Here is a 15,106-nt window from a genome sequence, read left to right on the forward strand (position 1 = left end):
GCAGGGTCCAGCCCCAGGCCCCCGCCAGCCCCTACAGGGTTTCTTTTTTTTTTTTGGGGGGTCACACCCGGCAATGCACAAGGGTCATTCCTGGCTCATGCACTCAGGAATTACCCCTGGCGGTGCTCAGGGGATGCTGGGATTCGAACCCGGGTCGGCCGCGTGCAAGGCAAACGCCCTCCCCGCTGTGCTATCGCTCCAGCCCCCCCCCACAGGGTTTCTCGAGGCGGCCTGGGGGGTAGTTTGGGGGCTCAGGCAGGAGACGGGGCTTTTACTGCATGCGTGAAGATCGTTCTGGACAGTTTTATTTTCGGGGCCGCGCCTGGTGTCTTGCCCCACCGTGCTGCGGTTCCGTCCTGGCGGTGCCGGGGATACACCGAGGCCGGCGCGGTCAGATTCCTAGTCTCCAGCCACCGTGAGGGCCGACCCCCAGGCCCGCCCACCGGGCAGCGCCAACTCCCCGCTCTCCGAGGGCGCGGCGGGAGCGAGTCTAGTGCTGGCGGAGCCCCAGGTCCTGGAGGGTCCTGGAGAAGTGTGGGGGCAGCGGGGCGCGGAGCTCCACGGGGGCGTCCCGGGGCCCAGCCCCCGGCAGGCGGAGGCAGTGGAGGTGCAGGTGCAGAGGCAGCCGGGCCGCCTGGGCGGGCGACAGGTGGAGGCGTGACAGGAGGGCGGCATCCAGGACCTGGCGGGAGGTGTGGGTCACTTGCCAGGGGGTCCCGACACTGCCCCCAGCACACAAGAGGTCACAGGCCCCCCGCCAGCTGCTTACAGAGGCCAGTAACCACCAGGTCCATATTTCTGAGGGGAGGGAGGGGTGGGGGAGTTGGGGTCATGCCCGGTGATGCGCAGGGGTCACTCCAACTTCAGGGCCACCTGGACTCCGCCCCATGGTGCTCAGGGGACCATGTGGGATGCCGGGGATCAGACTGGCCGGCCGCGTGCGAGGCAAACGCCCTCCCCGCTGGGCCACTGCCCCGGGCCCAAGTCCCTCAACTGTTCACCCTGGTAATGCCCCACCTGCGTGGCAGACTGGCTCAGGATCCCCGGACCCATTTCTGGCCCCGCAGACGGCTCCCTGTCACCCCCGGCCACTCCTGCGGGGGGAAGTGATGGATCGGGTCCCCCCGCCAGCCCCCACACAGAAGGGGTGGGCCCCCTGAGGGGGTGGCCGTGGATGGGGGGGTCACCACGAGGGGGTGGAACTCTGGCGCCGGAGAGAGCACAGAGGTCCGGGGCTGGTTTGGTCCCCAACATCCCACCTGGCCCTGGAGCACCACCAGGAGCCAGTCCTGAGCCCGGCTGGGGCTGGCCCAGGGCCCCACCCCAAGACAGGCACTTTGGGGTGCTCAGCCCCCCTCCCCCAAGGGCAGACTCAGGGCCTTGAGAAGTCGGCCACTTCCTGTCCCTCCCCCGCCCCCAGGGAGCCCGGGCTGCACCCAGGGCCCTGGACATCCTGTCCCCGGGCAGGCTGCAGGCAGGTACCTGTGGCCGGGGCTTGGTGCTCTCGGCGGACAGCAGGAAGCGCTGGCCCAGGACGGAGCCCAGGCGGGCATGGTACGTGTGGTCCCCCAGGACGGCGCAGAGCTGGAGCAGCATGTGCACCTGCAGCTGGCCGGGGAAGGCTGGAGAGGGGGGGCGGCTGAGTGGGGGGGCTGCTCTGCAGGTCCCAGGGCCCCCCCAGAGGTCAGGCTGGTCCCTGGCACCCGCCAAGGGACTCGCTCCCGGAGCTGTAACCTCAAATACGGACTCACTGCTGGGAGCGAAGGAGGCGCTTCCCCGCCAGGCACCAACTGCTGAGCTACCCAGCCCCGCCACACCCCGCCCTCAGCAGGAACCCCGGAAGGAGGGGCGGGAGGAAGAGGAGGGACAGCTGACCTTGCTCGGGGCAGACAACTGCCAGGAATGATCCCTGAGCAGAGCCAGGAGCGAGGCCTGAGCAGTGCCAAGTGTGACCCCAAAGCTGCTCCTCAGCCCCCAAATTATTGGCAACGAAGACCGTGGGCTGGAGGGGCAGGCCGGCAGGAAGCTGGGGCACAGGGCAGCGCCGGGAGGGGCTCCGAGGACCCACCCGCAACCGGAAGTGAATTCCCAGCAAGATGCGGAAAAACGGCCCCACGAGGGGCAGTGACAGGGCAGCGGGGCGGGCACTGGCTGTGCACGCCGCCAACCCGGGCTCCATCCTGGCATCCCAGACGGTCCCCCAGCAGGCAGGTGTGACCCCGCCCCCAGTAAGGTGGCCCCCAGTAAGGTGGCCCCCAGTAAGGGGGGCAGAGCAGCGGACTCCAGGGCACAAAAGACGGATGAGACGCGGTGGGACAGCGGGGGCCACACACGGCCGGTCCCTGCCCCAGGCCGCCGCCCTCGCCCTCCCCCTCTCACCCCAGCCGGGTCCTGTTCTGGGGGTGGGGGGGGGCTCCACACCCACCTGTCAGTGGCTGCAGCTGTACCAGCGCACAGCCAGAGCCTGTGTCCAGCACACGGAAGTAGCTGAGGGTCCTCCTGGCCCCCTCCTGGACGGCCCTTCGGGACGCGGCCTTCACGGGGACGGCCTGTGGCATTGGCGAGGGACAGAGCTGGCACGGGGCGGGCTCGGGGCCCCCCAACACCCCGAGGAAGCAAGAGGCAGCCCTGAGCCTACACTCCTGCTCAGGGGGTCACAGGGCGCCGCCCAGCTCTGGGCTGAGTATGGCTCCCGGGGGGGCCCGGGGCCTGTGGTACTGGGGGTCACAGTCTCCCCCGCCCCCAAGTCTCTCCCTGAGAGGAACGTCCCGAGGGTCCCAGCCTGGGCCCACCCAGAGCCGAACTTACGACTTTGACCCCATCCACATGCTCCAACTTCAGGGCCACCTGGACCCTCCCCTCAGTGGAGGCTGGGACCCCATCCGTGACGGCCCTGAAAGAGCCACTGGGGGTCAGAGTGGTTGGCAGGGATGTCCCGTGGCCCAGGAGCCCCCACCCCACCCCACCCCCGTGCCCCTCACCAGTAGGTGGCCGTAGGCCTCTGGGCTCTCCGGGAGTCGGAGAAGAACTTCTGGAGTCGGCTTGTGGTCTGGGGACAGCTGGAGAGGAGGACAAGCCCAGAGGTCTCCCTGGGGGAGGAGGAAACCACAGACGTGTAAGGACCGGAAGCCCCACGGAGCGCAGAGACAGAGGTGGGCTCCAGCGACACCAGGCCCAGCCAACCCCAGAAGCCACAGCGTGTTCCAGAATAAAACACAGAACGGAAGTTCACTTTGTTCCTTTGCTGGGCTCAGGGATGACCCTGGCCGGGCCTGGGAGGTACTGGGGCGCCCGGGGCCCTCCCCGCCCTGGCCGTCATGACAGCTGGCCCCACGTGCCACGGCGGGCGCCACCAAGGGAGCCCACACTCCACGGCGTTCGTCCTGGCGGCCCCGCTCAACGCCGCTGTGCAGATGCCCGGCTGCAGTGCCCACACGGGCGGCAGCGGCGGCCACAGAGCCGCTTGCCTGGGGCACAGGCCCTGGCCGTGGGGTCCACGTGTGCTGTGCTGGGGGGGGGGGCTGGTGGCCAGAAACTGCGTGTGGCCACAGGACGGTGCTGGGGCATGGGGGCGGCCCCAGGAGTCAAACCCAGAGCCTGGAGCTGGCCAGGCAGGTGCTCCGGCCCCTCCGAATCCAGTGCTTACGTGCGGCCAAGTGGGGTGGGAGGCCGGGAAGGGGGGCCCAGGGCCGGGAGAGAGGGGTCAGGTCTGCAGGGGGGCCCAGGGCCGGGAGAGGCCACTGCCCTGCGCATGAGCACTGTCGGCCCGACTTTCTGGGGGGCACCTGGGGCCACACGTTGAGACTGTGTCTAAGGGCACAGCCTTCCTGAGGCTCCGAACCCACATCTGCCCACACCCCTACCTCCTGCGGGGCACAGCCGAACACCCCCGCGGCCCCCACCCATGCCCCTTACCTCTCAGCGGCTCGGACCACCTGCAGCTCCGGCCCATGCAGCCCCAGGGCCCGGCTCAGCTCTGGCAGCACCGAGAGCAGCGTCGGCTCCTCCGGCTTCCCTGGGGGCCCGAGGGAGAAGCTCAGGGCTGCCTCCGCGGCCCGCCCGTCCCCGCCACCGGCCCCGCTGGCCCCTGGCTTGTACCTGTCACCGGCAGACCAGCGGGCTTGTTGAGTGTCACCAGAGGTCCTGGAACGCACAGCACGAGCATGAGTGGCCCGGGGGGGCAGCAAGAGTCCCCGGCCCCCGCCCCCACTGTCCGCGTCCCCCACCCGGGCAGAGCCACAAGGGGGATCCGGGCTGTTCCCTCACTGCCAGCTCTGGGCCCGTCACCAGACATGAACCCCAAGTTACGGACTCCTGTCCTTGCCTACTGTCCCACGGCGGGGCCCCGGGTTCTAGTCTGTTCCTGGCGCTGGCACTACCAAGTGCCTGTTTATTTACTTATTGCTTTTTGGGCCACACCTGGCAATGCTCACTCCTGGCGGTGCTCAGGGGACCACATGGGATGCTGGAGACCAAACCCTGCTCGGCTGCATGCTAGGCAAAAAGCCCTCCCTGCTGTACTATTGCTCAGGCCCCTGTTTATTTTTGGTTTGAGGGCCACACGCAGCAGTGTCCAGGGGTCATTCCTGGCAGTGCTCAGGGGATCCTATGTGATGCCAGGGATCAAGGCGGGTTGGCAGCACGCAAGGCAGGTGCCTGAAACTGATCTCCCTGGCCCTGTTCATTTGTTTTCTTTTGGGGACCACACCCGGCGCTGCTCAGGGGTTCCTCCTGGCTCTGCACACAGGGGTCACTCTGGGTGGTGCTCAGGGACCACGAGGGACCCTGGGATGGAAGCCGGGTGGACCTGAGTGCCCAGCAAACGCCCTCCTCGCTGTGCTATCGCTCCGGCCCTCGTTTCTTTCCTTTTTCTCTGGTTCTGGGGCCACACCTGGCCGTGGCTGTGCTCAGGGACCACTCCTGGCGGTGCTGGGGGGCCCGACAGGATGCCCGGGGTGGGCCGGGTGGACAGTCTCCCGGTCAGCTCCTTCCCACCCGGGGCAGTGTTGCAGCTCAGGCCCTGCCCACAGAGCCCGTGCTGACCAGAGCCGGGCACGCGGCTGAGAAGGCTCCTCGGGCCCGGTCACTCACAGCCGGCCGGGCCAGCGGGCAGTGGACACAGCGCGCCGGGCTGCCCCCTCACCTCTGCGGTCCAGCACGGCGGCCCGCAGCACGTGCACCAGCGCCTCCCGACTCGGGGTCCCTGGGCGCCGGCCTCTCTCGGCCCCCGGCCCCTGCCTGGGAAAGGGCGGGGGTCACTCTCGGCCTGAGGGTCACTCTCGGCCCGGGGGTCATTCTCCGCCCGGCCCCCCAGACTCTCTCCCCGGGCTCAGAGAGGCCGCGCCGCCCCGCAACCCCGGACCCCCGGGAGCCGCCCCCGGGGCCGCAATCACCCGCGCCCGGCGAGCACGCCCACGGCCCGGGACCCCCGCAACTCAGCCCACGCGCGACCCCAGACCCCGCCGCCCCGCATGTCCGGGCTGGGACACTGCGCGTGCGCGCCCGCGCCCGCCGCGCGCTCATTGGCCAGCCGCGCCGTCAGTCGGGCCGCTCGTGGGCGGGTCTCGGAACGGCGGGGAGGCGGGGCTTCCTCCGCCCGCAAGGGAAGGAAGCGGTACTTGAACTTGGGGTTGGGGGAAACTGAGGCACGGGGCCTTGGAGGAATTTAATTCGGTTGAGCTTAGAATCAAACCGGGATGAAAGGTTTAATTTTTCTGGTTTTGTTTCTGGGCCACATTCGGCAAGTGCGCCAGGCTTACTACTGACTCCGTGCTCAGGGGTGACTCCTGGCAGGACCAGGGGTGACTCCTGGCAGGTCCAGGGGTGGCTCCTGGCAGGTTCAGGGGTGACTCTGGCAGGTCCAGGGGTGACTCTGGCAGGTTTGGGGATCACGCCCGGCGGGCCCAGGGATGACTCCTGGCAGGTTCCAGGCCCATACGGGAAACTGGGCGTTGAACCAGGCTGGCGGAGTGCAAGGCAAACGCCCTCCCCGCTGTCCTGTCACTCCAACCCAGTTTTAATTTCCGGACACCATTCCAACTCTTAGGAGTTCTCTGACATCAAAACACCACCTTTGTGTGCACGTTTGGTAAAGCAGAGGAAATCCACCACCCTTGGCCCAGTAAATGTACTTGGAAGAACAGTTTGGCACATAATCTAAGAGAAAAGGAAAAGTTCCATTACAACATTATCAAAGCAAAACCAGAGCAATGTCACTATTGTGCTGTGATTCGATTCATAGAGAAATAGATAAGAAAATCACCCAGTCAGCATCAACTCAGGCTCCACCCAGGAGGTCCACGGGGTTCCTGGCCTGGGTGAGGACACTGCAAGTCCCCCTAGCTAAGAGCAGGGGAGAAGGTAGGGCCAGGTGGAACCAGGTGAGACCAGGTGAGACCAGGTGGGTTGCCAACAGAAGTTCTTGTCAGGGGGCCGGGAGGCGGAGAGAGGGAGCATGACAAGAAAAAAGAGACAGGACAGCAAGTAGGATGCTTGCATGCAGCCGACCCGGATTGCTCCCTGGCAGTGATTCCTGGTCCCCCCCCCCCCCCGATTCCGGGTCTCCCAGACCCACCAGAGTGATCCCTGAGTGCAGAGCTAGGAGTAAGCCCTGAGCACTGCCAGGTGTGGCCCCCAAACAAAACCAAATAAACAAATAATAATAATAATTTTAAAGAAACATAGAGGTGTGGGGCTGGAGCAATAGCACAGCGGGTAGGGCGTTTGCCTTGCACGTGGTCAACCCGGGTTCGATTCCCAGCATCCCACATGGTCCCCTGAGCACCGCCAGGAGTAACTCCTGAGTGCAGAGCCAGGAGTAACCCCTGTGCATTGCCGGGTGTGACCCCCCCCCAAAAAAAAAGCAAAAAAAAAAAAAGAAACATAGAGGTGTTAGATGGGAAAACAGCAAGAAAAGAATGAGTTCTCACCTATAACCTCACCTGAAAAGCTGCTGACTCCAAGGGGGTTGTTTATTTGCTCAGAGCACTATAATTTTTTATTTGGGGCCACCCTGGGTGGTACTAGGGGATGTTCCTGGCTCTGTGCTCAGTGGTACTGGGGGATCATGCATGCAGGATTGAACTAAGGCCCACCGAAAGTGCCTCCTGAGCCATCTCTCTGGCTCTGGTCCTACTTCAGTTCATTGTTTTCACTGCTGATAGGCCGCAGATTTACCTCAACCCATCCACAGTGTAGCAGTCATCACGGTGGCTGCTTCCGGGTAAGCAACCAGAGATGACGGCTGGAGAGATGGGCACAGCGGGCATGGCACTTGCCTTGCACATAAACAACCTAGGTTTGAACCCTGGCATCCCATCTCATCCCCAGAGCCTGCCAGGAGTGATTCCTGAGCACAGAGCCAGGAGTAAGCCCTGAGTACTGCTGGGTGTGAACCAAAAACAAGCAAACAAAAAAATAAATCAAAAGTGACTGGCTGGAGCAATAGTACAACAGGCAGGGCACTAGCCTAGCTCACGGCTCACCTGGGTCCAACCCCCAGCACCCCTTATGGTCCCCCAAGCCCTGCCAGGTGTGGTTCCTGAGTGCAGAGTCAGCAGTAAGCTCTGAGCACTGCTAGGTGTGGCAAAAAAAAAAAAAAAAACTAACACTCTGGTTACGCAGTATCTTAGCTTACCTGATGTTGAAAGTTTGAACAAAGATAAGCTATGGTGGGGCTGGAGCCATAGCACAGCGGGTATGGCGTTTGCCTTGCACGCGGCCGACCCGGGTTCAATTCCCAGCATCCCATATGGTCCCCTGAGCACCACCAGGGGTGATTCCTGAGTGCAGAGCTAGGAGTAACCCAAAAAGCAAATAAATAAATAAATAAAAATTAAAAAAAAAAAGATAAGCTATGGATAAATGTAAATTAAATTCTGAAGATACTTTATCAGGTTTCCTCTGGAGAGAATTCATCTTCTCAAAATGGTGAAATTCACCCTTCAGGGTCCGGGATGTCACTCCAGTGGTAGCACATCCCTAGCCTGTTCAAGGCCCTCATCACACACACACACACACACACACACACACACACTCACATAAACACACATACACACCATAAACACACACGCTCACAAACACACTCACATACACATACACACACATAAACACACACATGCTCACAAACACTCACATACACATACACATACTCACATAAACACACATACACATACACACACATTCACATAAACACACATACACACACTCACAAACACACTCACATACACATACACACTCACAAACACACACACTCACACACACTCACACATACACACACACTCATACACACACACACACACACACACACTCCAGCACTGCACCTGTGCCCTGGAGTCTCCGCAGGTGTGATATACATAACAGTAAGTGACAAAAAATTAAAAATTCAGACTTCAGCCCTTACTCTCAGGAGGATTAGGTACAGCAAGGAACTTGCCCGCAGATATACAGACACACAGGTAGATCTTTCAGAGGTTCCCAGACGTCCCCAAATAACCGCCTTTCTTTTTCCTTTGTACACACAAAAAATTTAGGGAGCGATAGTACAGAGGAAGAGGTGTTTGCTTTGCATGCACCCACCTGGGTTCAATTCCCAGCACCTCATACAGTCCCTGGAGCTTGCCAGGAGTGATCCCGGAGCACAGAGCCGGCGTGAGCGCTGAGCACCTCTGGATGTGGCCCTCCTCAAACCAAAACAACAGAAAACCTGGCTTGAGGCCCTTTGGAAATCGACCTTCTTTAGTTTTTGTCTTTTTCAGTTTTGGGGTCACACCCAGTGGCACTTAGGACATGGCGCAGCTCTTTGTGGCCCTCCAGGGACAGTGAGGTCCTGAGGTGACCCCAGGCTCCCACGCCTGCATCACGCTGCTCCTCTGGCCCACGTCAGCCTTCTTCAGTGAACAAACAGGAAGCAGGCCCAGTTGCAGAGAAGGGCACCCTGGAGCCCCGGGGCCTGCCGGTGTCCCCCAGGGGGCAGTATCACCATCTCTGAGAAATTCTGGCAGACTTTTACAGGGGTCAAGTAGAATTAGTGCGCAATGAGCATTGAAGGGTGCTCAGGTAGCTCTCCAGGGTACTTGGGTTACTTTCCCACCCAAATACTTAAAAGTTGGTAACAAAAGGTGTGCAGTGCCACCAGCAGGTCATCCTGGACCTGCGGGCGAGGGCGTTAGCAGCCTCATGGTGCCTTCAGGCTTCCTGACACCCCAAAATTGCCACTGTGCCTCTGGCCGAACCTCAATAACTTGGTAGCAAGTCTCCCGAGAAATTAAACGGCCAAAAGTTAGGTATGCCCCCAAACCACCTCCAGCTCAGCTATACATCATTTATCAGCCTTATTTCAGAAACCCATAAATAAATCTCAAAAGAGATCAAAAGTTGCAGTTAGGGGCTGGAGCAATAGCACAGCGGGTAGGGCGCTTGCCTTGCACGCGGCCAACCCAGGCTGACCCAGGTTCGAATCCCAGCATCCCATATGGTCCCCTGAGCACCGCCAGGGGTAATTCCTGAGTGTAGAACCAGGAGTAACCCCTGTGCATTGCTGGGTGTGACCCAAAAAGCAAAAAAAAAAAAAAAAAAAAAAAAAAAAAAAAAAAAAGTTGCAGTTAATTTCGGATCCGCGCAAGGCTGAACAGACCAGGGTAAACTGGGGGGCAGGGGGCGGGCGGGGAGAGTCAGCCTGTTGCCCACCCGAGCAGGACCTCTGCAGCTGGACGCCCCCATAATCCAAAATTGCTGCCATGTCCTCATCAGGACTCCGTGGTCTCAGGACAAACCTCACTGAGATATAATCTGCTGAAAAGTTGGGTATGCGGGTTTTGTGATTGCAATCTCCAGGTTTTGTTGGGGTCGGGATAGGCTACCTCCCCCCACCTCCCTGTACTTCCAGAAGCCTCGACAATCATGTCTATACCTCAAACTGCCACCAGTTAAAAAGTTGTTCCAGCCTTACCTTCCCAATAAAAATACCAAAGCCCTGAACAAGCACGATGACCTCTTAGTACCTGTACTGCAAACCATAATGCGCAAAAGGAGAGAGAGAAAGAAGAAAAGTGCCTGCCATAGAGGTGGAGGAGGGTGTTGGGGGGATAGTGGGAGGGAAACGGGGAACAGCGGTGGTGGGAAGTGGACAGCGGTGGAGGGATGGGTGTTGGATCACTGACTGAAACCCAATCATGAACAGCTTTGTAATGGCCTCTCAAACAGATAGTCACTTAAAAAAACAAGTTGGTAATAAAACACAACACAAACGGGAGATGCTCAGTGCTCTGCATGCAGACGGTTCTAGTTGCCCCCCGCACTGCCAGCACTGCCCTCGAGCACTGAGCTGGGAGTAACTCCTAAGAACCACCACTGTGGCCCCCACCAAAAAAGCAGTAACAAAATAAAATGTAACCTGGAGAAGCTTCAAGAGTGTCACACTGCCGACCGAAGTCCTTCAGCTAGGCTCACTGATTTTGGAAACTGTCACTTACTGCCTTGTTCACAGGTCTGTGGCACTGTGCACGTGACAGACAGCACTTGTAGACAGTGCTTCGGCCACAAATTGGGGGGTAAAAATAGTGGTGCTGGGCCAAGCAATAGTCTGACGGGAGGGCATTTGCCTTGCACGCAGCAAACCCCGGTTTGATCCCTGGTATCCCATATGATGTCCAGAGCACCACCAGGAGTGATCCCGGAATGCCGAGCCAGGAGTAAGCCCTGAGCATCTCTAGGTGTGAACCCAAAAGCCAAAAAGAAAAAAAAATTGGGGGTATAAATAGTGCTGTTGGGCCAGAGGGATAGTATAGTGGGGAGGCATTTGCCTTGCATGTGGCGGACCTGGGTTCAATTCCCGGTTTCCCATATGGTCCCCTGAGCACTGCCAGAATGCCTGAGTGCAGAGCCAGGAGTGACCCCTGAGTGTCACTGGATGTGGCCCAAACACCAAGCAAGCAAGAAAACAGGCTGTTTCAGGCAAGAGTTAGTCCAGGGCTCAGGTGCCCGCCTGCATGCAGCCAAGCCTGCATGGGTCCTTGGCGCTGAATCTGGTCACCAGAACCCTGCCAGGAGTCGCTCCTGAGCACAGAGCCGGGAGTAGTTCCTGGGCACTGCTGCATGGGCCCCCTACAGAGGTGGGGGGGAGTTTGTTTCTCAAACCCTCCCTCAGACCTCTACAGCCTTGCAACAGACGCCCAGCCTGGCTCCCACGCACACAGCCACAAGGGTGACGGCATAAATAATTTATTGCCACACGTGGGTTTGCCGCTGTCGCGGGTGAAGGGGCAGCGAGGGCAGACCCCACGGCCGGCCTCCTCGGGCTCCAGCCCCGCTAAGCCCTCCGGGCAGGAAGTTGCCAGGTCAGGCCTGGAACTCCGGGTTCTCCTTTGGCCACCCCCTGTGGGGGTCCGGCAACCCCGCTTCTCTTCCGTGTCCCCGTGGAGTGAGAGAGGTATGGCGAGGCCCGCGGCTCCAGCTGCCGGGCTGTGGGTGCTCCCGCCTGGGCAGGGTCCCCCGGCGAGGCCTCACTGCAGCATCTTCAGACAGGTGGGGAGCAGGGCGGAGGCCTGGTGCTGGGGGGGCGGCCTGCCCTCCGTGGCGTCCAGGACCTGCTCCATGTAGCAGGAGGTGCCGAGCAGCATGTGGCCCGTGGCCTGCATGCTGAAGATGGCCCAGCGGAGCGTCTCCCTGCAGGGAAAGGCAGACGCGGTCAGCCCACGCCCGCCCTGGCCGCGGCCCCCAGCTGCCGCCGCCCCCGTGCTCCTTTCTGGGGCCATCAGCCGGAGCAAAGGGCAGACAGACAAACAGACTTGGCCGTGGCCGTCCCCCTGCCAGCGGGAAGGGGCTCGGGTGTGTCCCGCAGACGTGCCAAACTGGAAGGAGGGGGCCCCTTCCCTCTCGCAAGATTCAAGTTCCTTCCCTGCAGCCTTTCGTTCTCAGCCTGGGCTTGACCCATGGGGCAGGCTCTGCTCTGCCGTCCCTCGGTGCTCGGCCCGTGGGCTGGGCTGCTCCCGGGTTAACACGGTTCCCTTGGCCCCGTGCAGAGAGAACGCGGGAGGGAGGCCGAGGCAGAGCGGTTGTGCTGAGCCCTGTCTTCTCTCTGAAGCAACAGAGCTAGACGGGAGGAACACGAATCCCAGAGGGCGGGTGGAGACAGAGTTGGGCAATGTGCGGCCGGGGCTGGGGTTGAGTGAGAAAGCGTCCTGTGTGGGGAACGTGCGTGAGGCCCCAGCACTGGGGACACCGCCACGTACGACCCGACATCACTGACGGCAACAAAACCAGTCCTTGAATGCCTGAGCACTGAACCAGGTTCTGATCCAGAGCTTTAAATTAGATGGAGCAGGCAGAGATGGGTGTGGTTGGGGCCATCGTATAGCAGGTAAGGCGCCCGCCTGGCACACAGCCAACCCCTTTGAATACTGACACCCCGATGGTCCCCTGAGAGCTGCCTGGTGTGATCCCTGAGCACAGAAACAGGAGTAAGGCCTGAGTACCACTGGTGTGGCCCAGAACAAAACAAACCAAAACTAAAATTGATATCAGGGCTTTGGCTTGGGGTGAGAAGACAATCTCTGAATGCCTGAGATCCATGTTCAACCATCCCCACAGCCCTTTGCACCCTCAGCACACATACCAAGTACTACAGACTAGGCCTGGGAGGTATACCCATTTCTCAGATTAAAGAACTGGGCTGGAGCAATAGCACAGCGGATAGGGCATTTGCCTTGCATGTGGCCGACCTGGGTTCGATTCCCAGCATCCCCTATGGTCCCCCGAGCATATCGCCAGGAGTGATTCCTGAGTGCAGAGCCAGGAGTAACCCCTGTGCATTGCCTTGACCCTGAAAGAGCCTCCAATCATTGGGAAATACGAGTAAGGAGAGGCTGCTAAAATCTCAGGGCTGGGGGCTGGAGCGATAGTACAGCGGGTAGGGCGTTTGCCTTGCATGTGGCCGAGAGCCGGGTTCGATTCCCAGCATCCTATATGGTCCCCCGAGCACCTTCAGGGGTGATTCCTGAGTGCAGAGCCAGGTGTAACCCCTGAGCATCACTGGGTGTGACCCCCAAAAAAAAAAAAGCATAAAATCTCAGGGCTGGGACGAATGTAGATGTTACTGGTGCCCGCTCGAGCAAACGGATGAACAATGGGATAACAGTGATATAGTGATACAGGAGTATACACTCCTGAGACCCTCCAGGAGTGAGCCCTGAGCACAGGACCAGGAGTAAGCCCCGAGCACTGCCAGGTGTGGCCCCAAACAAAAACAAATGAAAAACTAGGGCTAGAAATCAGTGGCCCAGCCATTAACAGGCATGGAATTCTGGTTCCCGGGACAGCCAGACAGACCTGGGGACGCTGCACTGAAGGGGCTGGGATAGACAGACAGACAGACAGACGCACCATTCAACACTGTCCAGCTCCCAGGGACACAGAGTGGGCAGAGGTGACAGGGGCAGGGCGGGTAGTTCGGGATGGGAAAGGGTCACTGTGTCACTGCAATGCCTCCGAATCCGAAGGGGTCCAGATCCAGCCCAGAGCCGGGTCGCTTCCCAGCACGCCCAAGGCCCCGGGTTTGGTCCCCAGCCCTGAGCACTGCTGAACACGGCCCTGGTAGCTCCCAGCACCGCTGGGAGGTGATTAAAGTAGCAAACTCAGTGTTTTGTGTATTGACCGGGAGGGAAAACCTAGAGGAGCGGCCCGCGGCTGTCTTTTGGCTTCCTTTGTGCTCAGGGATCATTCTTGGTGGTGATGCCGGGGATCGAACCCGTGTCAGATGTGGGCAAGGCCAGTGCCCTCCCCTCTGTCCTATCGCTCCTGCCCGCCGCTATCATTTTTGTTCCCGGCCGACTGTGTTCAGGCCTGGGAGTCCCCCTTCCCCTGAACGGACACGTTTACGGGCCGAAGCTCCTTGCTCTAGATTTTGAAATCTGCAAATCGCTGGCAGCAAATCTAGACCAAGGAGGAATATGTCTGGCCCCACTCTGGGCTCCTCGCCTGGAGAGTGTCTTGGCTGCCGCAACTCCAGGCCTGAGGGAGATGAACTGAGAGAGACCAGACAGGGCCGGGAGAGCCAGAGTCTCACCCCTGCTCCACAGGCTCCCCCAAACACTGCTGGGAGTGGTCCTCGAGCACTCAACTGCCAGGAGGCCCTGAGCATCACGGGTGTGCCCCCAAAAAACTGAAGGGAAGAAAGGAGGGAAAGGGAAGGAAAGGAAGGGAGGGGAGGGATGGGAGGGGGAGGGAAGGGAAAGGAGAGAAGAAGAGAAGGAAGGAAGGAAGGAAGGAAGGAAGGAAGGAAGGAAGGAAGGAAGGAAGGAAGGAAGGAAGGAAGGAAGGAAGGAAGGGAGGGAGGGAGAAAGGGAGGGAGGGAGGGATTAAGGGAGGGAGGAAGGGAGGGGGGAGGCGGGAGGCCCACCGGGGTTTGATCTCCAGCACCTGTCTAGGCCCTGAGCCCCACCGGGAGTGACCCCTGAGCGCAGAGCCAGAGTGAGCCCTGGGTACCAGGACGTGGCCCCCGAACAAAACAAGAACAAAGAAAACCATATGGGGGCTGGAGCAATAGCACAGCGGGGAGGGCATTTGCCTTGCACGTGGCTGACCGGGGTTCGATTCCCAGCATCCCATATGGTTCCCTGAGCACCGCCAGGGGTAATTCCTGAGTGCAGAGCCAGGAGTAACGCCTGTGCATCGCTGGGTGTGACCCAAAAAAAGCAAAAAAAAAAGAAAAAGAACAAAAAAAACGATGCATGCCAGTTTCTGTGAGTGGCACTTGGCCCCCGTCAGTGATGTCAAAGCAGCACACTGGAGCTAGAAAGTTCTAGAACCAGGCCACCAGCATCTCCCCATTTCCAGATCCCCGAGGCTCCCCTCACCTCATGAGGCGCTTGGCCCCGGCGCAGTCCAGGTGGTAGGACAGGGAGTAGGTGCCGTAGAGCGTCGCCTTCACGTTCAGGCAGCCCAGGAAGTCCTGGGGGCTCATCTTGTACAGGTCGAAGGTCACACGGGCCACGTCGATCTTCTGGGCGGGCTTCCGAGACAGGGACCGCTGGTACTTGCTCCTCTGCTGGCAACAGGCCAGGGGTCAGCAGCCCTCGGGCACCGCCCTGGCTCCCGGCTCCCCGAGTGC

General features: G+C 60.3%; 2 protein-coding genes across 6 annotated transcripts in view; both read right to left on the reverse strand.

Annotated features, from left to right (window-relative positions):
• Window positions 1–283: 283 nt before the first annotated feature.
• On the reverse strand, window positions 284–5,499 carry RPUSD3 (RNA pseudouridine synthase D3). The gene is made up of 9 exons (XM_055134837.1): window positions 5,394–5,499; window positions 5,144–5,238; window positions 4,099–4,143; window positions 3,916–4,015; window positions 2,982–3,089; window positions 2,809–2,893; window positions 2,426–2,549; window positions 1,483–1,622; window positions 284–682 (listed from the first exon to the last, which is right to left on the reverse strand). Exons 1-9 carry the CDS (start codon window positions 5,471–5,473, stop codon window positions 491–493), a joined length of 969 nt encoding a protein of 322 aa, XP_054990812.1. The 5' UTR covers window positions 5,474–5,499; the 3' UTR covers window positions 284–490.
• Window positions 5,500–11,242: 5,743 nt separating this feature from the next.
• The window catches only part of CIDEC (cell death inducing DFFA like effector c), a 44,686-nt gene continuing 40,822 nt past the window's right edge, over window positions 11,243–15,106 (reverse strand). For all 5 annotated transcript variants that reach the window (XM_055134836.1, XM_055134835.1, XM_055134833.1 and 2 more), the window contains exons 5-6: window positions 14,853–15,040; window positions 11,243–11,664 (exon numbers count right to left, since the gene is read on the reverse strand). In XM_055134836.1, coding sequence (XP_054990811.1) covers window positions 11,502–11,664; window positions 14,853–15,040 — 351 coding nt within the window. In that variant the 3' untranslated portion in view covers window positions 11,243–11,501. The remainder of the gene's footprint in view (window positions 11,665–14,852; window positions 15,041–15,106) is intronic.

Source organism: Sorex araneus, chromosome 4, assembly GCF_027595985.1.
Source record: "Sorex araneus isolate mSorAra2 chromosome 4, mSorAra2.pri, whole genome shotgun sequence".
NCBI lineage: Eukaryota > Metazoa > Chordata > Mammalia > Eulipotyphla > Soricidae > Sorex > Sorex araneus.

What these genes read in the sequence shown, in the direction of transcription:
- RPUSD3 (XM_055134837.1), bottom strand. Translation starts at nt 5,473, where the DNA reads ATGCGGGGCGGCGGGGTCTGGGGTCGCGCGTGGGCTGAGTTGCGGGGG. An exon ending in CGCCGTGCTGGACCGCAGAG is followed by an intron (nt 4,144 to 5,143) that starts GTGAGGGGGCAG and finishes TGTGCGTTCCAG; the next exon opens with GACCTCTGGTGACACTCAAC. An exon ending in GCACCAAGCCCCGGCCACAG is followed by an intron (nt 683 to 1,482) that starts GTACCTGCCTGC and finishes ACCTCCCGCCAG; the next exon opens with GTCCTGGATGCCGCCCTCCT.